This window comes from Anguilla rostrata, chromosome 7 (genome assembly GCF_018555375.3).
Source record: "Anguilla rostrata isolate EN2019 chromosome 7, ASM1855537v3, whole genome shotgun sequence".
Taxonomy (NCBI): domain Eukaryota; kingdom Metazoa; phylum Chordata; class Actinopteri; order Anguilliformes; family Anguillidae; genus Anguilla; species Anguilla rostrata.
The window spans coordinates 13,881,280-13,904,964 of record NC_057939.1 but is presented as its reverse complement, the minus strand read 5'-3'; the positions used below and the strand labels follow the sequence as shown (position 1 = coordinate 13,904,964).

Below are 23,685 nucleotides of genomic sequence, written 5' to 3'. Positions count from 1 at the left end.
TTGTCCCTTTGCAGCTGCTCTGACAGTGGGGTGGGCCTCTGCCCTGTGTGAGATTCCTGTGTCAAGCTGTGTAAATGCACATGGACACATACACACGCGCACACACACACACACACACACACACACACACGTGGTTTGTACTCTTTATGTGCTTTAATTAGTGATGTTGACAGAGTTCGGAAAGACTGCTGGCTTTGTTTTTCTCCGTGGTGGATCGGTCAGTTTCTATGGTTACAGTTCAGATTTGCATTGGCTGGTGGGGGGGGGGGGTTGTCGTTTTGAGGGGAGAGTGCAATCCTGAAAGTGGTTCCACCATTTGAGCCTTAGTCGGCTGTCCAACTGCAGCGAGACTACACTCTGTCTGCTGGATCCCAGCTGGAACAGTAAGTGAGAGCGCATGAAGCGTTGCTGTTGCTTTTAAAATATTGGTGCCGAGCGCACAGATTGTGAATTTGTATTTCCTAATGTGGTAGCTAATTTGTTGGTACATAATGTGCAACAACATAATGTGCTAATGTTGGAGTGTAATTTGAAAATCATAGATGTTTACGCTTGATAACTCAAGAACTCAGTTTTGCCAGTGTGCATGTGTTTGCCAACACGACACTAATTTGCAGGTGTGTGTGTATCTATGCATCAATGCAGGTTCTGCTCTGCAGTGTTTGACCAAAAAGAAAGTATATTTGTGTTTGGTAAATAAAACAGGAGTTTAATTTGGAAAGCATGTACCAGCAAATCAGTGGCAGCTGGTGGCTCAAAAAATTGGGGAGGACAGGAAGAAAACCAACCCACGGCCTCATGTTATTTTACACTAGTTGACTACTTATCTCTACTTTCTTATGTTCAAGTTATGTTATGTTATTATGTTCAAATGTAGCAATAATCCAACTAGCAACCTAATGCAAACTTACTATACAACTAAGGTAAGTAATGCACCTGAAGTTTATCCCCATCTTCCATAAGGAACAAATATCATATTATCATTTAACGGCTTGGCTGAATACTTGATTCTGATTGGTCCAAGGGTGGGCATTATTTCTCAGTAAAGGGACACCTTGGCCTTTTAACAGTTCTAAAATCAATGGGCTACAAAATCCAGCATTCTAAAGCAGTTTGAACAGCAACATTATTCTTTCGATATTGAATTGTTGATACATCCCCTCCCCTTTTCAATGCCCAATTTCACAATTGATGGCAACGTTGAATCACATTTCCATTCTGACCTAAAACCAAGAAATGTAGCTAATATTGGCTAGGTGACAAGTGACGGCGAACCTGTCATAAAGCTACCTGGCATTCAAAACCCGTTTCAGAGGGTCGTTATGTCTACATTGTCTACACGTTATGTCTACATTGCGCGACCACAACATTTAAAAAGACAGTGCTATGGAGATGAATTTGATTGACTTATGGTTTCATACAGTTTTATTAAATAATGTAAGGACAAAAATTACCAAAATTGGTGCTAACTGTATGGTAAGCTATAAAACGAGAAGGAACTAATTTTTTTTGATAGAATCATTGTTTTCATAGAATTAACGACCAGAGGTTTTTGATTAACAACGGTGCAAATGAAACTACCAACCAGAGTTTTGCGGAAGCAGGCGTTTAAAATGAAAACACGGGGCATTGTATCCCTCTCACTCCCCCAGTTGATTTTTGGATGGGGAAACTACAGAATGCTGTCCAAAAATCAACTGAGGGTGAGAGAGAGGGAGAAAAGTTAGGGACACCAAGAGAAGCTCTAGCACTCTGTGTGGATCTTGTCTTGACTTAATGCTCAAGTTCACTTGAGCATAGGTAGAGTAAACCCATCCCACTCGTCATTCAAACTATGTGACTGCTCGATTTAAAATAATTGATGAAAAACTAGTGGGCGTGGCTCTAGACTGTGCAGACTGCCTCCCCGGACCGACACGCCGCAAGAACACATTTTCCTTTCCTCCACTTAGATTATGAGCTCCACTTTGCTCTTTTTTGTTTTCCCTGCCATTATTTTATCCTACCATTATTGTGTAGGGTACCACACAAAACACCAGCATAGAATAATTGATTTGGAATTTCTTTGCTCCAAAATTGTTAATTGTAGACATTACAATTGCCGTTGTTGTGCACATTCACCTGCGCATTAATATAGCATGGTTGCGATTTATAATTTATAACAAGCATATGTATGTGTGGCTTATGCCATATTTATAAATCTCTTCTTTCCTGACCATTTAACCAATCTATCAACACCTATGGTTCAAAGGTAGTACACGGAGAAACAAGGGTTACAATATTAAACGCTGAGACCAGAGAGAAATAAGTACACTCACTGTAACATCACTAAGTAGCATGTCCGCCTGCACCAAAAAGATAAAGCAGAAGGAAATATTATGAAACGGAGACATGCTAACAAGTATAATGACAGTTCTTAGTGGATCTTAACTATGGCTGTAAAATCTTGTATGTATATGTATGCATAGGTTTGTGTGTGGTATGAGGTGCAATATGTCTGTGTTCTGTTTGCTGCAGAGTAATGCAGTGCTCAGACGCGGGAGGCACGTCAGGTGCGGCGGGCGAGGCCAAGGGGGGCAGTGAAACGCTGTTCCTGCGCAGGAGTGTCAACTTGCTGGCGGCCATCTCCTTCATCACCGGCACGGTGGTGGGCAGCGGCATCTTCATCGCACCCAAGGGTGTGCTGATGAACAGTGGCAGCGTTGGGCTGTCTCTGTTGGTTTGGGCTCTGTGTGGTGTCCTTTCCACCTTTGGTAAGACTGGTTACTTTATTCACCTTCATTCAGTGCTCAGCCTTGCATCCTGGGCCCAGTTCCTTACAGTTTGATAGGAAATAGAGGGCTGGACAGTTTTGGATGACAAAAACAATGTCTCTAATTCCCACTGCATGTGCAATGCACAGTCGTGTTGGATTCAGAGCAGAGTTAAGCTTTTTGGACTGTTTCAGCTGATGTTGCCTACTAGGACCGAACAAAAGGACATTTTATGCTGTGAAAGGAGGATCATCCCACTATCTAACCCCTATTTCTGCAACCCTGACTCAATAGCCAACCCTATATAGATAAAACATTTACTGCAAAAGACAATGCTAATATTTTTCCTGCATTTTCAAAGCACTTAATGGCATTGCCTTATTGCATTGTCTAGAAAACATTCCAAAGGGGACTCAAGACAGGTGTATGCATACTGGCATGCAGGTACTGTATGTATGTACTGTATATGTACAGTACACAGCTAAAAGCTTTGTGCTCCCTCCTGTGTACTCTCAGGGGCTCTGTGCTATGCAGAGCTAGGCACCACATTTAAAAAGTCTGGGGGCCACTACACCTACCTTCTGGAGACCCTGGGACCCCTGCCAGCCTTCCTGCGACTCTGGGTGGAGTTCATTCTTGTCAGGTCAGCTGCAGCTGTAACCTCATCAGCCTTCTGCTTGTGTGCATATGATACTGTGATGAAGAGCATGCTGGTGTGTGCAAGTTCATAATTCTGTTCACGTTTGTCATGTTTTTGCAAGTGTACATACTTGCATGTGTGGGTGCATTTGCACTGTGGAATGATTTAGCATGAGTGAAAAAACTGGCTTTGGAGACCCTGGTACATCACAACTGTGCAGCCCGCAGCATGGATGTGTGTACTGTACTTGTGTCCTTATTGTGTTCCTCAAGCTGAGCAGGTCTTGTCTGTGGGGCATGCTGTTTTGTTTTCAATGTCTGTCAGTCTTATCTGTCCCGTGTGCTTCAGGCCTGCAGTGGCCTCTGTGGTGTGCCTGGCATTTGGCCGCTACGTGGTGGAAGCCTTCTTTTCTCCCTGTCCCGCACCTTCAGTCCTGGTCAAACTCATCGGAATTCTTGGATTGAGTGAGTTACAGCTCCGAGTTCAAGAAGTCTTTAGAACTTTGTATACCAGTTGTTTTGACCTAATAGTAAATATGGGTGCTGCAGTACAGTACAGACATATTAAGCATTTCAGTAAGTTCCAACCGAAAGATTTAAAGTTACATTTACTTACTTAAATGATGACATGCCAAGAACTAACATGTATGTGTGTACATGCTTGCCATTGTTTATGCGTTTGTGTGTCATCGCTTGCTGTGTAGTACTCTGGATGGTATGTGGTCAACATAACTCTGAAGCAAGAAAAGATATTCAGATTGAATTTTTATATGCGCCTCTAGCTTCCTCCCCCTCTTTTCACTTTCTTCCTCCTTTGTCCAACTGTGCTTTCTTCCTCTTCTCTCACTTCATGTCTTTCTCCTCCACTTCTCATTTCTCACTTCTCATTTTTCTCATTCCTCACCACTCTCTTGGAATGTCTCTCTTCAGCATTAGTGGTGGCAGTAAACTGCTGGAGCGTGACTTTAGCCTCTAGGACCCAGATCACCCTCACCTTCATCAAGATGTTTGCCCTGGTCCTCATCATTGTCCCGGGTATCTGGGCACTTGCCAGAGGTATGGGGGATTCTCAGGACTCGACTTCCACGTCTTTGGGTTTAGCCAGGATTCAGTTTTCATTCCAGGCCTTGAAGAATATATTCAGTGCTGTCATTATTTTGGTAGGATGCCAAATTATTGTTCCATTTCTGAATGATGTTAATGGTGGTGATTTATAAGATGTGATCATCTCTTTGGGTCTATTGTGTGGATCAGTACGCAACAGCATCTTCTCGTGTCATTTCAGGACAGACAGAAAACTTCCAAAATGCATTCGATTCTGGAACCTTGACCTTGAACAAGCTGCCACTGGCATTCTACTCTGGCCTCTATGCCTATTCTGGATGGTAAATCCAGAAAAACAAGCACTACCATTGATGAATGCAAGAAATGTTTTTTAAACTTGAATCATGTGTCTTTTTTCCCCTCAGGTTTTATTTGAATTTCATTACAGAAGAGGTCATTGATCCTAACAGGTAAAAAAACTTGGACGACAAAATACTGAAAATGATTTTGCATGGATCATTCATAAATGGTGGAAATGTGGAAATAATGGAATATATGATTTCCACATTTTGCTGGAACCTTAAAATGGTACTATGGTTTCCCTTTCTTTTCTCACCATGTAGAAACATCCCACTGTCAATCATCGTATCCATGGTAACCGTAACTGTGTGCTATGTTATGGTCAATGTGTCATACTACACGGTGATGACAGGAGAGGAGCTGCTGGTGTCGGACGCTGTAGCTGTGGTCAGTACTCCACCAGCATTCTTAGAATCACTTGGCTGGCTCTCCCTGTAGAGAGGAGAAAGAGAAGCCAGAATACATTGAAAATGGTAGCTTAATGAGGCACTGGGAATTGTCACCTTGTTTTGTTCCAGACTTTTGCAGGTCGTGCTTTGCAAGGCATCGCCTCGGTGATCCCAGTATTGGTGGCTCTTTCCTGTCTGGGGGCTCTACATGGGGGCTTTTTTGTGGCACCCAGGTAACACTCAACTTTATGAACTAGAGTCCACATTGACATCTCACACATGGGTATATGCATAACTTCATTTCTGTGCTTCAGGATGCTGTTTGTGGGGGCCAGGGAGGGGCATTGGCCAGCTCTGTTCTCCATGATCCATGTCCGCAGACACACACCCTTGCCTGCTGTGCTACTGCTGGTACATCACTGTCAGACCCCATTCTCTCTCACTCCTTGGAGCATTTCCTACAACAGGCTTTTGTTGTATGCTGGATTGTGTGGTTCCTGTACTTTTGTGGATTAGCCCCATTTACTTGTGTGCTGGTGTTTGCCCAGGTCTTTACACTGTGGTAGACCCATTGGTCTGCCCTTCCTTTTCCTGTCACTTTAGTACCCGCTGGTAGTGCTGATGGTGGCAAGAGGAGAGCTCTTCCAGTTGGTCAACTTTGCCTCCTTCTCCCGCTGGCTCTTCATTGCCATGGCAACCCTGGGGATGCTTATCCATCGTTACCGCTTCCCTCAAATACCAAGACCCTTCAAGGTCACTGATCTTCTCAGAATTAATGAAAACTTACCAAAATCATCAAACTGCTGTGCTGTCAGAGATTTTGATCCCTTACTGATAGAAAGAACATGTGGATTATCACCTGGAATGTACATATAAGTAATGAATATTAATTCATATTGAATATTTTGCCTGAGACATTCTGTGAAAAACCAACAGATTTAGTCCCAGTGTGGAAATCCTGAAGCCTGTAGAGATGTCCAGGAGCACTTAAGGTACTATCCTGAACTCTTATCTGTGGAGTGACTGTTTCTCCTGTTTTGTCGCCCCCTGGTGGTGGCAGGTGCCTCAGGCCATTGCAGTTTCCTTCACGGTGGTGTGCTTCTTCATAGTGGGACTGTCTCTGTACTCTGACCCCTGGAACACAGGGGGTAGCTGTGCCATCACCTTGTCCGGAGTGCCTGTGTACTACCTGACTGTACATCGGCCACGCCTGCCCCCCAGCTGGATGACAGCCATCAGTAAGGGACCAGTACCTGAACGGCACAATGCTCTTATACTCATACACCTAACAAAGACCCATTGACGGAGAAAGCCCTGTACAACGTAGTCTAGTTAATTCAGTTTACTTTTATTTACTCTTTATGGCAAAGACATGTGGATGTTCATTTGCAATTAGACTGTGTATAATCAGTGAAGTCAAAAAGAAAATACTTTTAATGTTTAAAATAAGAACAAACACAGCAAAATATAATTTTTTTGCACGTCCAGCCTAAACTTAATATTGCCAGAGCTAAGCTTATACTTTACAAGGACAATTATGAGTTTCACAAAACAACGTCTACCACTGTGCTGCAAATGCATCTACAGATGAGTGGCATGGATGCACGTGTAATGGCTGACTACTGCATGCAGTTGATAGCACTTTGTTTGTTGCAGACTTCTGCAGTAGGCAGCTCCAGATCCTGATGGAGGTGGCTCAGCAGGAGGTCAAAACATACTGAAAATCCCCACCCAACCAAGAACGGCCTCCCGATTTGGGTCCCGCCTTTTGTGTCGACAACCTGCATGGGACAAGGAGCACTGAATTCCTGTGTATGTTTTCATTTTTGTACGCATCGTAAATGTCTATTTTCATAAAAAAATAACATTGACATTATATATCAAACTTATGAACTGGCTTTACTCAGTTACAGCATATTTTACACACAAGGAACAAGCACTCATACCACAGATGAAGATGGTGCATTGATGGGGGAGTGTGAGCAGTCACAGGGTTCACAGGATTTTGGGGGTCATCTTTTACACACCGAAACCTGTGGCACATGCAACGATGAACCCCACTGTGCACTATGATTATGTACATTATGTCACAATAAAAGTTAATGTTATACCCTTGAAACTACTTGTGAAAACTGCTGTTAGGAAATCGGTGCCCACAAGATGTTGGAATGTAAAACATGAAACACTTTCTGCAAATATAAGGGTTAAAATACAGAACCCTAAGGGAAGATTTGAAAAGAATGAAAGACCAAAAAAAAGGTTAGCAGTCATATGATGGACTGGGAGAGCTGGGGGTAGAACTGGTTGAAGTAGCTTTCAAGGAATATCACTGATTAACTAAGCTTCTTATATTGTTTAGCAAGATACAGTGTGTGCAAGTATTTAATCAATTATATTTCTTAAAAACTTCAAAGATAAAATATAACCATTGTTCATCTATAATTTATTTTTCCCTTATTTCCTGCTTTTACATATTATGTAATCACGCAAAATTCAGTTGCTCCCAATAGTTAATAGAAATAGCAGATCTGTCACTTAGAATAAGCATCCATTTAAATATACTAAAATAGTGTCTTACAAGAAGATTAGACAAATAGTTGCATCCCATTTCATTTTAAACAGCTAGACCAATACAAATATACACAATGTGCAAATTTAAAGTGGACAGATGGTATGTACATTCATCAATCACAAAGAAACAGACTTGCAAATGCTCGCTCATGTCTAGAACTCTCTTCAAGAGTAAAGCCTGCAAAACGATCTATAATAAAATGAAACAAAAACACGGACAGATAAAAAAACAGCCTGCGACCCAGGCATGACAAATTAGTGACACAGGAACATCCAGGCAATCCAATGGAAAGATTAGAGACAAAGCACAAAATGAAAAATGGCACATATAATATATATAATATATTTATAAGACATCTGAGCAGCTTGGTATTGAACAGGAAGTATAAAAATGAGTCCCAGTTAGGACTGAAAGCACAGTGATAAGTTAGGCGACGCCTCACTTCAGTTCTGGTATGAGCTGAGACCAGCTGATGTTGGCCATGCCCAGCTCCTCGTCATCCAGGCCTGAGAAACTGATGTCCACCAGGATCTTGCTCAGGCTGTCGTTCATGGTGTCCAAGATGAGACCTTCTGTGAGCGAGCGGTTGGCCGCAGCAGCGCCCCCTACCTGCAGCTCGCGGGAGCAGGATCGGGCAGGAGGGGAGTGGGGAGCGGACGTCAGGAGCTCGCGGGGGGAGCTGAAGAGAGGCACGTCCTTGAATGGTGTACTGCTGAAACTGAAGGGGGTGTGATTGTGTCGCTGAGGGGTGAGGGTGGTGTTACGGGGCGTGCGAATGGGGCTGAAGTCCAGCACGCTGTGACCCTCCTTCCCCAGGGGTGTAAGCCTCCACGACTCGGGCAGTGTGGCGGGGGGCTTGCTGGGGGTGGAGGAAGCAGGGCGGCTGCTTTTGATGGGAGTCTTGAAGGCGTACCCTCTGCACGGGCTGTCGGACTCGGGCTTTGGTTCTGCATCGGCGTCCTGCGTGTCCTGGAATGCGGAGAGGTCGGAGGCCAGGCCCGAGTCGAACAAGGTGCTGTCAGGGTAGAGCAGCACGGGCTCCTCGCTGGAGGGAGTGGCCAGGCGCTGCTTTCGACGGGAACCACCGACCTCCTTCCTGCTGTGGCCCGGCCCAAACTCATGGGACAGCGCAGCATCGAACGCCTCCTTCTTCGCTGAACTGTGCAATGGGGCACGCTGTAGGACCTGCTCGGCACACAGTATACAGAGGGAACTTAATTTCCCACAATGCCATGTAATATTTAACTGAACAAAACTAAACAATTATGTCATATTCAAATCTGAAAATTAGCGTTTTTTAAAATAAAAAAACAGCCCAGGCATGAGTGGTTAATAGTACAGGCCAGTCTTTACCTTAGGAGCTATTCGAACCCTCTTACCCCCTCCCTGGACACCAGCAGTTGAAGAGCTACAGTTCGGCTGTGGTGCAGCCAGGGGGAGCTGTGCAGAGGGCAGGAAGAGAGAGGGGGCGAGGGGAAGCTGGATGGGGACCAGGTAAGAGTCGGTGCGAGGCAAGAGAGGTTTCATCTTTCTCTCTGAAATCGGGATGCAGAAAAATTGGGTCAGGGACGCCGATAATTTGAGACCCAAGGGGGGGAAAGCCTGAAATGTATTGCCCGTTTTTATCCTCAAACGTCCATCTCCCAAACTCACCTGTGGTATTTGGAAGAATTGCTTTCCTGACTTCCGGAATGACACGCTTCAGAGGCTGTGGGAGATAAATTATGTTAAAGACATGCATTCACTCAGTTAAGGAGGTGAAATGTTCATCTGCTCTTGAAGCCTCCAATAACTGGATAACCTGACCTAAACTTGCATAGAATGGAAAAGTTACTGAAGTCGGCAATAAGGTGACAATGAAGCCTGCAGTCTACTGCTCTGTCTCTCCTTTCTTCTTGAAACATTTCAAAAGTAACCATAAAGGAAATGCAGATGAAACGTAAGATCTGGCTCCCTGGCTGTGCTGAAGACTGATTGATGGTTGAAGAGCAGCCTTACTTGTTGCTCACAGACCTGCACAGTCTGTGGGGGAGTGGAGGCAGTCAGGTCTACCACAGGCTAATGGAGGAGGTGGAGAAACAGTGCAAAGTGAGAACAATTATTTTATATTATGAAACCTACATATCAGTAATAATAATTATGAAGAACAATAATTAAAATATTTGTATGGTTTGATTGGTATTTTATATAATGTCCTAGGAGCCCAAAATCCTTTTTGAGGTAAACATGGTTTTTATGATAAGCTTGCAGTGAACAGGTCTGACAGCTTGACAGACAAATCCACATCATGATTGGATTCCAGCAGAAGCACCCACCTTGTAGACCTGATCTAGAGTCAGGCAGCGGTTGGCCTCTGGACGAATGGTCCAGTAGGATATCTTGCCATCCTGTGAGGTCTCCCGGATGAACATATCATGCAGGGAGAGGTTGTGTCGGATGGAATTCTAAGGGTACCGTAAAAATAGTCTCTTATGGAACAAACTCTTATGGACAGAATGATTTTCTCAGAAGATAGTTCAGATATTCTCACAAAAGTAACCTGCTGTTTTGGTAAGGTAGTTAGGTGTGCTACGTGCTATTATAGTCTGTTTTCTCCAGTCTACTCAGGGTATGTTTACCTTCCAGCCTGGCTTGGCCACATTTCTGAAGTATGTGAAGTGGTCCTCGATCCAAGTATAGATTTCCTTCAGGGTCATCCTCCTGTTCTTCTTGCTATTGATGGCAAACTGGATCATAGCCATGTAAGAGTAAGGGGGTCTCTCCGACTGAGGGTCCTTAATGCCACACAGTCCCTCGTCACAGCCTCTGGGTGGCTGAACGAAAAGGTACAGAGTTCAAAGTCAAATTTCTGCTTAATACACAAAAAATACATATATCGGCCCATACTCAATGTGGAGCTTTAAAAAAGAAGCGTCTATCCAATCAATCCCAACTCGCTATTGTTCAAGACCTGACATTACTGCATGGTTCTTATTGCGCATAACTGGCACAAATAATCTCATACTTCTGCCATTTCCCACTGACAGCTACTGATAATTTTGAAGATATATTTCACCTTTAGGCAAAATAAGTAGCTTCCTTCAAAATTACACAAAGCAGAACAGATCACATTTACCAATATTCACTATTCTCCAGAGAATAACAATAAAGTGAGAATATAATCCTGAAACACCAGTTGTGTACTACCCTCCTGAGTAGTACACAACTGGGGGGGGGGGGGTGCAATCAATCAGTGTGCTGACCTGGTGAAGCTGTGGGCAGGACTCCTGATTCTCCTTGTTATGGTCTTTCTTCCCAGGGTTAGGTGCTAGTCCATCTGTACTCATCCCCCCCAACCATTGGATATTGGTCAGACTGTCATCCAGTGGGTTGCAGTCAAGCTCCTTGTTCACTGATAAATGAGAAACAGAATTATGTTATTTGCCTATTTGGGTGTTGGACTTCTAATTTCTATAGAATGACTTTTAAAATTTTGTTCCAGTTTCTTAAGAAACATATAGTGACCTTGTATTTTTCAAGAGGGAAAAAAATCCAGAAAACAAGACTCACAATGTTTCAATGGGATTGGAGGGTTGGCATCCATGATGCATTCGATTCCATCTCTAAGAAGAATTCCTCCCCCTGGCTTTGTGTTGACAGCAATAGGGTTTCCAACTGAACTATCCCCGTCTCCTAGGGTGGGCACGCAGAGCGACTCCGGCCAATCCTCCAAACATCCACTTCCGCCACTCAGCAAGATGAACTTATTGGGTCCCAGGGGCCCACATTCCTTGCCTTTTGCAGTGAGGGCACCAAGGACACTCTGGAGATCTGCAGTCTTGGGTATAACCACAACTTGTGTGTCAGGTAATGTTGGGTGGTCAATGATGCGGATATTGTTAGGGAAGCACCGGGTGCCTGAGAGTGCTGAAGTTTCTTTGTTTTGTAGTCCATCTGGCTCATCATGGGAGACCTCCGGTTCGGTTTTTGGAAAGGGGAGCTTCCTCCTCTTGAGGATTAAAGGCCTTCTGGGGCTCTCTTTCATCCTGCTTAGATGTCAATCACTGGCCTTCTCAGCTGGCTAAAAGACCGGCACATAGAACACTGAACATACGGTGAAAGGCATATCTCCCTCTCTATAAACATCTGAATCAAGTTCTCATATGCGCATGTGAATTTAATTTTGCCAATAACTAAAAACATTCGCCAAAGAAGCAGAGAGCAAATTACGTTCTGTTTATATGTCTGGTCATTGTAACTCCATTGTTAACCTAGCTAGCATACCTGTCTTGATGCGATGACAGCAAGCAACTCTCAATTCAGTTAGCTAGCTAACGATCGCCGAATTGGAAATCAATGGTTGCAAAATTAAAGCAATGCAGTTTCTCTACGCTTGGCACAACACCACCTAAATTACATAAATAAGTATGAAACCCGGGAAGTTACAGATAATTAACCGGAAATGAAGTTACCGCAACTGAAATAACGTTGTTTAGTTAACTAACGAGCTAGTCTATTTTCCAGAATAATTTAAACTCGAATTTTAAAATACAGTATTAGCCGTTGATGTGACGTATCTATACATATGTCTTCTAGAATGGGATGCCGTTAAACTGATTTTAATGAGTGGTAGCTAACACAATTTGGTAGATTAGCTAAGTAACTTGGCTAACGTAGTGTAGCTAAGTTAGCTTCTGCTAGCTAGCGAATATCTCTCGGCAAGTATCGCGTCGCCTGATTTTGGCATGTTTCCGTCATTTAATATGCCTATAGTACTGTACACTACCTTGCATGAATTAATGAGTTCCCCTTATTTAGCTAGTTAGCTAAACAACTTATAACGTTACCACTAGCACATTGTCACTTCATGACAGGCCATGCACTGTTAGAATGCAATGCTAGCTTGCAACACAATAAAGGACACTTTGATAAAGCATCAAACCTTCATAGTAAGAGTATAGCCTTTTAATCGTTAATTATTTTCTTCCTTACAAGGCGTCTTAACTATCAGTTCCAATATTAAGAAAAAATACGTCCACTCCCTGCTGTCTTCTGATTTTATGGTGATTTGAATTTTAGCGCGCACCACTGTAAGCAGTCACAAGTACTTTGTTCCCAGACTCCTTTTCCTAATAGCGATGGCTGTAACCAATCACAATACCGTATTTTGTAGGCTACTCCAACCAATCCAATCAAAGGGCTAAGTTTCAGGGATGCGCCCTTGTTGGCGCGTGTATATTTAACTGATGGTACATGGCTGTACACAGAACGCTCATATATAAGTCATCTACGTTTGTTTTTTTGCAAGAAAATTATGTACAGATCAGTTCACGAGATCCTAAGCAATACAGACAACGCAGGAGGTTGATATTAAAAGTAATAAAATAAAAGGAGGAAAAAATAATCACAGAAAGACTTAAAAGAGTACATACATTTATAGCTAGTTTTTACAGTTTTGAACTGGAGAAAAACAAAATGGACTTAAAATACTGTTATGATTCCTTAATAAAAACAGAAAAAAAGAGGTCTCTTGTTTGAAAAATGACATGTATGTATATGGCACATATCCAAAATTGTACTGTTTGGATGCTTTGTGGTAAGAGATTCGAGAAACAATCATATAATAAATCCAAATAGTATATTTTTGTAATACAGATTAAAATATGAATACGTGTGGTTTATAGTAAATGCAGATAGCTCTTGGCAAAACTTTCTAGCAAGACAGCAATACCGAAACAGTAATCTATGTACGTAAGCTATTATATAGCCGCGTTAAATAAGCCAGAGCGACAGAGAGCGAGTTTATCTGCATGAAGTGGCTGCATAATTTTATGTAAATGTAATTTTAAAACTGCACGTACAAGAGCTAAATGTATTCAGTTAAGGTTCGTTAAAATATTTAAAACCAACAGGCTTGATAGAATTATAAGTATTATATGAAAGATATTATAGATTGTCAGTCCCGGTTCTCCAGATCAGTGGGGTGGCGGTAAACGCACAACGTTGTTGGCCACCATCCATACAATAATTTAAATAAATAAATAAATAATTCTTTAACGTAGTAGCGACGCTATGGTTATATACATAACCTTATACCATAAACAAAACTATTGATGATAAAACTAAACTAGCGCCTTCTAAACGTCGTTTAACGTTATGTAGTCATGTAGCTTGCTGGTTACGCAAATGTTTTAAATATTTAGGGTCAGTTTGAGTACACGGTTTGAACTACTGTATCTGAACTTGGCTTGTTTCTGAAACAATAATGTAATTCTCCGTAAGAACACTAGGTGGCGCAGAGGCACAATTGTATTGCCAGCACGGTGTAAAGCAGGGGTGTCACCCAGTATGGGTGCAGGCTTTTGTTATAGCCCAACACTAACACACATAATTCTACTTATCAAGGTCTTGATTGAAGACCATTAATAGTTAATTAGTTGAATCAGGTGTCATTGTGCTGGGCTAAGACAAAAACCTACACCCACACTGGCCCTTTTCGGATAAGATTGGACACCTCTGGTGTACAGGAACCAAAACGGAAGAACGGCAGTTCAACATTGACATTAGTCCAACATGGCATTACAAATATAAGCATTATTTAAAGATACTGTGTATTTATTGCTTCTCGGTACATGCACAGAGTCTGAATGCTGCCAAATTAGCCTACATTGTGTATGTTTTACACATAATTATAGTTTATAAGTGTGTAGTACTTTGTTCCATCTTCAAAACGTGTGGAAGACTGGCATTCTGTTTAATGTTTATTTTTGTGTCTGCACTTTGAAATCTTGGTACAAGCTCACGTTACCTTTAAAGTATTCAAATTTTGAATATATATTTAAATATGAGATGGCTTGGAAATGGCAACTTCAGTCTCTTAAATAGGATATATATATATTTTAAAGATCTTTTCATGTTTAGCCAGACCATTTTGTTACTGCATGACAGAAGTATAATGTTGAGTTATGCACTTAGTATAAAAAGACAATCATTACTCGGAAAAGAGAAGTTATGTTTCCTTTAATCTATTGATTAAATACTCATGAGAATAAAATGTAAAATAAAAATATTTTGTTTTACATTACTATGTTTTATTTCTATGTCATCTGGTACTTATATTTTATTGTCAATGTGACTTGACTCAATAGTTTTTTATGTTTATATTATGTCAATTTAAAAAGAGGGTTAAATTGAAGTCTGTTCAACTGAGTATATTGGTGGGGCGGCATAATATATGGTGACATTCGCACAGCCCCGCAGAGTTTATGACATGCAACGCACATGCGTGCCACACTTGTGTCATGGCCAATCACAATGACATTACAAAAACTGTTACCCAATGACAAAGCCCGTTACAACTTCGTGTGGTTAGCAGGGCAATAGAACTCTTTTCCCTTGGAGTAAAAGAGAATCGCCGACACAGGGAGGCCATCAGCTGGGGGATCCATAGCAACCACGGATAAACATGAGTTACTACAGCATCAGGTAAGCAAGCTGCCTAGCTACACAGTTGTCTCTAGGCGTTTTCCCCATGTGGTTTCCTAAATTAATGAAAGAGAAACGATTAAAAACACATTTCTGAAAGACACGTATCGCTTAACTTCAGTTCTGAGAAGCTATTGTTACTCATTTGACTAGAAAGCTGCCTAATTTGCAATATAAAGTATGCTACCGCGCTAACGTTTTCCAGAAACCACTTGACTAGAACTACTTGTGGTTTCTGCACTGTAACCACGAATTAAAATAACCTATTGCACTACTTAACGGTTAGAGTTTTTCCAGAAAGCTGTTGTTCAGCTTTAGCAGAAATATCAACCAGAACAATTCGCACGCGCTAAATTACGTTATCTGTAATTCCGATTGAACCCGATTTAGCCAATAATGGTTTGCAGGTCAGCGCTAACGAGATTACATGCAACGAGCTAGCTAGCTTCACTAGCTAATTTTTGAGAAAGTTGCTATCTAATTGGATTGTTGGGTGTAATTTGCGACATGGTTAGCATTCTGTAACTGGTTAAATAGTTTTCTGAGAATAATAAAAGTGGCTATAGCGCACTAATTTGTACTATTAGGTACGAGCAAATAATCACTTGATTGGACGCTAACGTTAGCATGTTATCGAGTCTTTTGTTTCTTGATTACCTTGCTACCTGGGTAGTTGGCGCAAGCGAATTATTTTAGCCAGCCCACGGTTCATGGTAGCTTTCCTATTCATATTACTAAGTGGCTAGGTAAGTTGCCGAATCAATTCCAAGATATTTTAATTTTAACTGAATAAAAGTCACAGAAGAACTTAGATACTGTTAATGGTGGTATAAAACGGAACACATATGCATGCTACTAATCTAGTAAGTGAATTCTGACTAGTACGTAATATAGCCAGTGATAGGTTGCAGTACCAGAGCTGTTTAGAAAACCGTTAATTTTGCTAGCAAGTTAACGTTAGATCTAGCTTATACTAGTTAGCAACTGCGTTAGCTAGCTAGCTGGGCTATGCCCAGGCAGCTGGTATTATTGAACATTGTTAATGTGCCATACATTTGTATGTTTCTCAGTGCGATTATTTCCTAAACCAGACTATGCTAGTCGGGAATGCAATTCCTGTAGTGATATTTTTGATGACGATTCTAGCCTGCGGGGAGAAATTGGTAAACCAGCTAGGTAGACTAACTACCGTGCATTAGCAGCAATACGTTACGGGCTCCATCTGTGACTCGCCCTCAACGAATGTGAAAAACTTCGTTGTGAATTGCATGGTTTCAACAAGGATATGAAGGGTGCGATATCAAACATTTTCCACTTCATTTAACCAGCCCCGTGAACTAAGAAGGAAAATCTCTTTTACAGTGAAGGCCAATGTAGAATGTATAGAGTAATAATATTTAGGGAATGATTAGGTGGCCACATGTAGTCGACAGAACTATTGCCATGTCAATGCACAGCATGTAAACTCTATTTGACTGTGTTAGAAACGGAACCCAAAACAGCACCTTCTATCTAAATGGATTTTGAGTATCAATATAAATAAAAATCATTGAGATTTTACAGTTTTACAAATGGTTAAAATTCAAAATTGACTGTTCACAGCATACCTTGTTACCTCCCCAACCGAATATGCATCCACACTTTCTGTGATAAGTGGACATCATATCTTTAAAGTCTTTATAGGATTAAATTACACTACATTTCCGAAAATATGCGGACACCCTTTCTACTTAGTGGTTTTGGCTATTTCAGCCACACCCATTGCTAACAGCTTCATAAAATCAAGAATACCGGCATGCAATCTCCATTGACAAACATTGACAGAAGAAGTCCCTCGGAGGGTAAGCATTGACAGCGTGAAGCCATGTTGTTCACACAGTATAGCCTATACTCGTTTCGGCCGCGAACACGGGATGGATAGGCCACACACTGCTTTTGCGTGACCAATTTCTACCACATCTTTTCCCCCTTCAATAGACAGAGTTGCACACTTGTGAGGGTTGAAAAGGGTGTCACGTTCTGAAACATAACCCTTGCTGCCTCTCTCCAAAGAAATTCTTACAGTAGACACTCTGAACCCATTTCACCCAACCTTTAGTGAGTCAGAATCCATGTAGTAATTATACCCCGGCAACAATTAGTATGACAACAGTAATGTGATACTCACTCGATTCAGGGCTTTTGGAGAATCGGATTCATCACACCCTTATTCATTTAGTGTCAGTGTTTTTAAATAGGATTTTTAAATTCCTCACAGTTCATGAGTGCATTATGGGAATTACATTACATTTTCTTCTTTACTTAGTCTGGCAGTGTTTTTCAACATACATCATTTATCAATTTACTTCTCTTTTATTCCATAGTTTTCAATAAAGCATTTGTATATGTTTTTAAAATAATAAATTCCACAGCTTGTGCCTGTTTGCTTCTGCCCTTGAAGCAGTATATAAAGAATATTTAATTATTAGTACTTAATTTAAAAAGTAATATAAAGCATCAATTCATTATATTCATGAATATAATTTTTTTCCCATTGACTGTAGCAGTTGTTTAACAACAGATAATCTACAATTTTACAGTTTGTAAGTAGCATCAAGTGGAAACTCTCAGAATGTATACATTCCGTAAAAGTAAGGTCAGTTGTCAGCTGTAGTCAGAGTTCTAATCTCTTAAGCAGGGCAACAAGAACTTGCTTTTATTTTGGAATTAAAAGTTTGCAAATGCATCCTGTTGTGGCTTCAGGGAGCTGTTTGAAGTTACGTTCGACGTCCAGAAGTTGTCTGCGTAGTAGTTCTGCCGTATCTGGAGGCGGGAGAAAGTGGGGCTTTGAAATGCAGACAAAATCTCTCGTTGGTCGTATAGTCGATAGTCTTTTGATGGTCGTTTCTTCCAAGGACTGATCAAAAGGTTGCTAATGCAAAGACTTAAAAAAAAAAAAAAAAAAAAGGCATAGATACAATTAATGTGAGCAACCTATTTTGAGTTTCAATCTATGCATGGAGATCTGAAACCGAGGTTTTATTGATTTGTTCTGAAAGGAGGGAAACATGAAGAATTTCTGTGCTCCGTCTGTGCTGCTGAATCACTAGGAGTTTGACATAGGCTACATTTTAAATGAAATGCAGTTCTGAATTCCTACCCTGAAGGCTGCAGATTTGATACCCACATTCTCCACCAGGCACGCATTCCCCGAAGATGCTCCACACCCTAAATCCAGCTGTACGTGCATGCTGTAGTGTTTTCCTCAACGTCCCTACAGTGTGTTCCCCCTTCAGTCTACAGCCACCTGACCCCTGATTAAATGGAACAATGACAGGAGGTGAAAAGGATGCTTCCTATAACCATCTCCCCTCAAAGGCCGGGAAGCAGACCAACAGCCAAGAGGGAAAGCGAAACACTCCACATTGTCCACGCCAGCGTGTTTTTTTTTTCCTGGGTACTTGACTGAGGCCTTGGGGTTCCTTGTTCTGTATCCCTAGTGGATTGGAAGACATAAAACATATTTATGTTTTCAACTTGCAGGGACCATTTTTTAAAGAATATGTCTGCAAAGGAAAAATTCCTGAGCAGTCCTTTTTTTCCTGGCTGAAAGGAAGGCTGGCTCTCCTGACAGTGGGTTGGAACGCTGAGCTGTTTAAAGTTGAGTGAACCATGGGAGCATGTTCTAGTGTTACCGTACTTTTGACATTTGTTTAAGTTTGAGATATTTAAACTTTATCTTGTAAAATGCATTCAAACTTTTTCTTTCACCTCTTTTCTTGGGGCTGCTGTTGTTAATTTCTTTATTTTTTATAGTGGCTGATATCTGGCTTTCCTGGGTATGCTGTGTCTCTCTGGTATTTACTGCTTAATCTCTGACATCATTTATTAATCATTTGAATCATTGGGGAGGCCTCTTCCATGGACTATTAGAGGAAATATTGTATTAATATAATGTGTAATGTATGCATTATAGAAAACCATAGTGTTATTATTTGGAATGACCTTCGATACTTTTTAAATGACAATGCAGTGGAATATAGTGTTTCTTGGAAATAACTGAATTCGTCACGATTCTTTTGAATGTAGTGTTTTTGTTTGCAGTCATTAGATGTGACTTCACACAAGCGCTCGCTCACCTTTCTACAGACGCCGATTACAAAGAGAGCCCTTTGCTCAGATTACCTGTCACTACAAGGTGCAGTAGGAGGGAAAAACAAAAACTGTTCATACCTGCCTGTAATAACATGCTGTTAATGTCTGTAGTCGTGTTGGAGCATGTCCCTCTTTGCATTCTGTGAGGCTTCCTGTTTGAAGCCTGTCTGAAGTAAATACACTCTGGGGACTCACACTCCTGGAACTGTCTTTTGATGAAACATATGGGGACCTAGAAGTAGGTGGAGAGAACAGGTGCAGAGCAAGGAGCCCCTGGCCAGCAGGCTGCCATGGTGCTGTGTGTGTGTGTGTGTGTGTATATGTGTGTGTGTGAGAGAGAGAGTTGTGGGTGGGTGGGTGGGTTTGAGGTGGGCATTCAGCAGGAGGCTGAGGACTTTGAAAACGGGAGAGGGATCAGCTTGCCTTTTAACCTGTTTGTACAGTCCGGTGAGGGGTGGGTCAATGGGGGTGCTAACTTTGTCCTGACCCACGCTCTTCTTGTTCAAATGGAATTCATCAAGCTTTGATCATTTGATCAACTCAGCTAAAGTACTTTCCTCAATAGTCCCAAGAATTTCTGTGCTCTTCGACTCATGGATTGGGGCTGCTATCGCCTTCATCATCTTGCAGAATTGACAAGGCTGTCCAAGTGAACAGAGCCTACTCGGCCAGTGACCCCAATGGTTCTGAACCCAACAGCACCGCACAATCCATTGCTTGTGTTAGTTTTTCTGCCTTAATGCATGAATGAAAGTAGATCTTTCAGCAGTGTTCTGCTATTCACACAGCTTGGCAGCAAAGCAGGGTTTTCTTGCTTACATATTAAAGTGCTGGAGCCTTGTCCATATAAATATTAGTTTTATGCAATAAAGGCTTGCTCGTACTGACTTGCATTAATAGAATTATATAATCAAAAAGGTTGTCTTTGGTCAAAAGCCTATACCAGTTCTTTACAGTAAATACGATTGAAATGCTCACTGTCCTGCTGCACTACTAATACATCGCCTGGTGTTGATATTCAGGTTTTCTCAAGCTGAATTTATATTTTGCTCAGCTGGAGATGTTTTAGAGTTTTCTCCAGCTGAGCTCTTTGCCATAATTGACTATTTATTTGGCTCTTAGGGTCTCTGAGCACTTAATCTCAGCTGTATGCTATGCTTGTGCTCATGTATAAAGAGTAGAGTATAATTTAAATCTACGCAGATACTGCACGATTGGCTTTAATAAATAGGTCCACATGTCTATTATGTACCATCATGGTAAAGAACTGCCAGAAATAATGTTTTAATTGTAAATAGCAGTTACACTTTAGATTATAAGACTACTTATGATTATTTTGATTTTAATTTTTCACAAATTTGGAATGGCCGACGAAAGCCTGTAGTTCTGTCGTATTGCTGAAGCTTCCTGAATTGTTTGGGAGGGGTTCAGGGGTTACCATGCATACCCTTCAGACTGTGCAGTCAGCTGGCTGCTTCTTTTCCATTCTACAGTCTGTCAGCTGAGCTGCTCAAACTCTAAATCTCTGAAATATTTGAAATTGTCACCTTTGATGTTCTACCACTGCGGGGATGGCAGAGTGCTCTGTGGCATCTTTCCTCTTATTTCTGAAAACGCTGAAACGTGCATTTTGTTTGACCGCTAGACCTACTGCTCTCTCTGTTCGTATTTTGTGTAAAAAGCTGTATAAATGTCACACTAGATAAATGTGTGTGCAGATAAATTATTGAATGCAATGCTGTGAAAAAGAGCTGAAAGTTTGCTGTTCAGTATAGTCATACTCCAGTTATGGGAGAGCTGCATTGTCTGCAAGTATTTGTGGCTTCCTTTAAGCAAGCAGCCAATTAAGGCCTTGAGAACAAGGTGTGTGGTCTGTAGCCAATCAGCAACTTGCATGAATCGCTGGTGCTGAAACACACCGGAAGCCTGACTACCCTGAGTTTGACGCCTGCGACATAGAGACTTGCGCTGTATTGTCATGGACCAGGACAGTTTGTGTAGGCCGGTGGGATTTGGGTGGAGGCCCACTGCCCTGATAAAGTCCGATCACGTCTGTGGGGCGGGCTGTTGATACTGCATTGTGAATGGATGTGGAGGGACAGCCTTAGGAGCAGTGGTGAGATCCTAGAACCCCCCCCCCCCCATCGCCCCCCCACCTGGGATCCAGCGTCCCTCCTCAGCCCCCACCCACACTGGGATCCCAGCTGTCCCTCCCATTGGGCCCCCACCCAAAGGCTTTGCTTGCTGGCATACAGTCAGAGAAGGACTGTAACAGCTGCAGATTCTTCACAGAAGGACTGTGTGGCAGTTTGCAGTGTGCCATTTTGAAGATTGTCCAGATGTTGTCTGTACATTGAGTGAGATAAAAACGATCCACTCCACTATGCGTTTGGCTGAGGACCAACTGAAGTCCATGCAGATCTTGTGGCTTGAAATGATGGTTATTCATTTGCGTACCTCATTTCTCTTTCTTCTTCAACCTCTTTGCCTATTTATAAGTTTCCCCTCCATTTCGTTCCTCCTTCCTCTTTCACTCTGTCTCACGTTCATTCATCTATTTCTTCTGTGTTGTCCCACTTCTCTTGCCTTCCTTTGCCTCTGTTTTTCCCTTGCTCCTGTTCTCTCACTCCCTAATCCTCTTTTCTCTCTTTACTGTCTCCCTCTCCCAGCCTCTCAGTCTTCCTCTTTCTCTTACTGGTCTTTCTCTTACTCTTTCCTGTTTTCTCTCACTTACTCCCGCTTTCTTTCCCTCTGTTCGTCCTGCTCTTTTCCTCTCTCCCTCCCTCTCTCGCTTTCACGTCTGCCTGCCTTTCGCAGTCACGGAGAGCCTCTCCGCGCTGCCTGTTTAAGGCTGTGAGGACGACTCGCGCTTCGAGGCATGCTAGCTTCAAACAGGCCAGTGTCTCTTTGAAGAGCTGCAGTGAGACGGGGAGGCGCGACCTTAGGATTACAGTGAGCGGGCTTCGAGGTCTGCACGGAGTGAGCTTAGGAAGGAGACTATAAACAAATGCACCAGAAAAGGCTATTTCTAGGCCTTTGCTAAATGGCGGAGTAGGTACAGGGAAATGGCCAAGAGAATCCTGTGTGCTGTGCTGGTTGGATGACCGGGGAGTATACCGTGGCTGTCTGGACTGTGCATTCTGTGCCATTGGCAGTTTGGATATTCTGTGGAATAATTCAGGGTGGAATGTTTGAGTCAAAGTGGAATTTGAACCGAGTCCTGCCTTTTCTCTTCCAAGAACTGCATGAAACTAGAACTTTTCTTTCAGTTACATTACATGAATAGTCATGACTCACTGCAAAGATATCTGCATTCATTCATTTTATCTAGGCTAGGCACGGAAATGAACAGTGATCGGTTTTTAAAAATATATATATATATATATAGGCCTATATATATATATATATTTTTTTTTTACATAGCTCTCAGACTGTCTTACATAAATATAAATGTTTTTTTAACTCCCATTCTCTCTGGTTAGAATACCCAATCATGTTTTTATCAGCATGTTTTTATTGATTTGGGAAAGCACTGACATGCACATGCTATGTCGGCAGTTACTTTGCATCACACCTCAGTACTATGCATCCCAACCTTGCACACACACAGGTTGGAGGAAGACACATGAAAGACATTCGTGTGCAGGTTAACGTGGAATTTCAGGTGACCGATAGACCAACAGCGATCACCGATGCGCCATAGGGTACTTGAAACCCTCCTATCCCTGGGTGACGTTTGAGCCAATTCTTAACTGGATGAACTACCCAACAGCCCCTCTTGTCATGAATATTCATAACCAAGAATTTGACTTACCCTTTGTGTTAAATCACTAACATTACAATGCTAATTGGTCCAATTATTTACAAGGTCTCTTCCTACCATACGTAGCCTTCCTCATGCTGTCATGTTGAAATTGTTATGCACAGTATTTCACTTTGGAAAATATTTATGAACATGGCATAAAGACACCAGCAACCCAAACCACCAGGATGTGCATAGCCTGAGTGTTCGAGCAGCTACTTCCTTATACCGTGCAATTTTATCTTTTTTTTTTGTTGCAAATTTTTAAGATCAGTTAAGGCATTGTGTGGGAAGCATACTTAGCAAGACAGACGGTAGAGCAAAAGTGCTGGCTCTGTTTTTTGTTTTTGTTTTGTCTGGTTCGCCTTCTGTTTTTTTGCACGTTCATCCTGGTTATGTGAATTCTGTACAGAGCATATCTGAAAGGACTAGCTATAGGTTCAACAGGACTTGATAGCACAGGCAAGGGAGCTGAGCCCCCCCCACCCCTTCAGATTTAGTTATTTGAGCAAGAAAGTATGAAATCGA

At 42.0% G+C, this 23,685-nt stretch overlaps 3 protein-coding genes across 8 annotated transcripts in view; 2 read left to right on the top strand and 1 right to left on the bottom strand.

The window, feature by feature from the left end:
- The first annotated feature begins 87 nt into the window (after positions 1 to 87).
- si:ch73-352p4.8 (cystine/glutamate transporter) lies at positions 88 to 7,304 on the top strand. Of its 2 annotated transcripts, XR_010331187.1 has the most exons (14): positions 88 to 383; positions 2,518 to 2,753; positions 3,270 to 3,396; positions 3,742 to 3,857; positions 4,323 to 4,448; positions 4,678 to 4,777; positions 4,862 to 4,906; positions 5,060 to 5,183; positions 5,315 to 5,418; positions 5,500 to 5,596; positions 5,789 to 5,938; positions 6,246 to 6,423; positions 6,842 to 6,997; positions 7,093 to 7,304. XR_010331187.1 is itself a non-coding variant. In XM_064342973.1 (13 exons), the coding sequence occupies exons 2-13, from the start codon at positions 2,522 to 2,524 to the stop codon at positions 6,904 to 6,906; spliced, it is 1,464 nt and encodes a 487-aa protein (XP_064199043.1). In that variant the 5' UTR covers positions 88 to 383; positions 2,518 to 2,521; the 3' UTR covers positions 6,907 to 7,304. The 2 variants fall into 2 exon arrangements, 1 of the variants encoding a protein (XP_064199043.1); XM_064342973.1 differs by having other exon boundaries at positions 6,842 to 7,304.
- A 307-nt stretch (positions 7,305 to 7,611) lies between these two features.
- On the bottom strand, positions 7,612 to 12,866 carry LOC135259077 (forkhead box protein M1-like). Of its 4 annotated transcripts, none has more exons than XM_064342971.1 (9): positions 12,823 to 12,866; positions 11,307 to 11,817; positions 11,000 to 11,148; positions 10,376 to 10,570; positions 10,073 to 10,201; positions 9,756 to 9,815; positions 9,411 to 9,465; positions 9,111 to 9,292; positions 7,612 to 8,942 (listed from the first exon to the last, which is right to left on the bottom strand). In XM_064342971.1, the coding sequence occupies exons 2-9, from the start codon at positions 11,779 to 11,781 to the stop codon at positions 8,196 to 8,198; spliced, it is 1,992 nt and encodes a 663-aa protein (XP_064199041.1). In that variant the 5' UTR covers positions 11,782 to 11,817; positions 12,823 to 12,866; the 3' UTR covers positions 7,612 to 8,195. The 4 variants fall into 4 exon arrangements, with proteins under 4 accessions (XP_064199041.1, XP_064199039.1, XP_064199038.1 ...); XM_064342969.1 differs by having other exon boundaries at positions 12,021 to 12,861; XM_064342968.1 differs by having other exon boundaries at positions 12,679 to 12,861.
- Positions 12,867 to 15,074: 2,208 nt separating this feature from the next.
- Positions 15,075 to 23,685, top strand: part of tulp3 (TUB like protein 3) — a 34,168-nt gene continuing 25,557 nt past the window's right edge. Inside the window, exon 1 of one of the 2 annotated variants that reach the window (XM_064342964.1) lies at positions 15,075 to 15,221. In XM_064342964.1, coding sequence (XP_064199034.1) covers positions 15,202 to 15,221 — 20 coding nt within the window. In that variant the 5' untranslated portion in view covers positions 15,075 to 15,201. Of the gene's footprint in view, positions 15,222 to 15,322; positions 15,968 to 23,685 lie in introns of those variants that run through there. The other variant, XM_064342967.1, reaches the window with a different exon arrangement.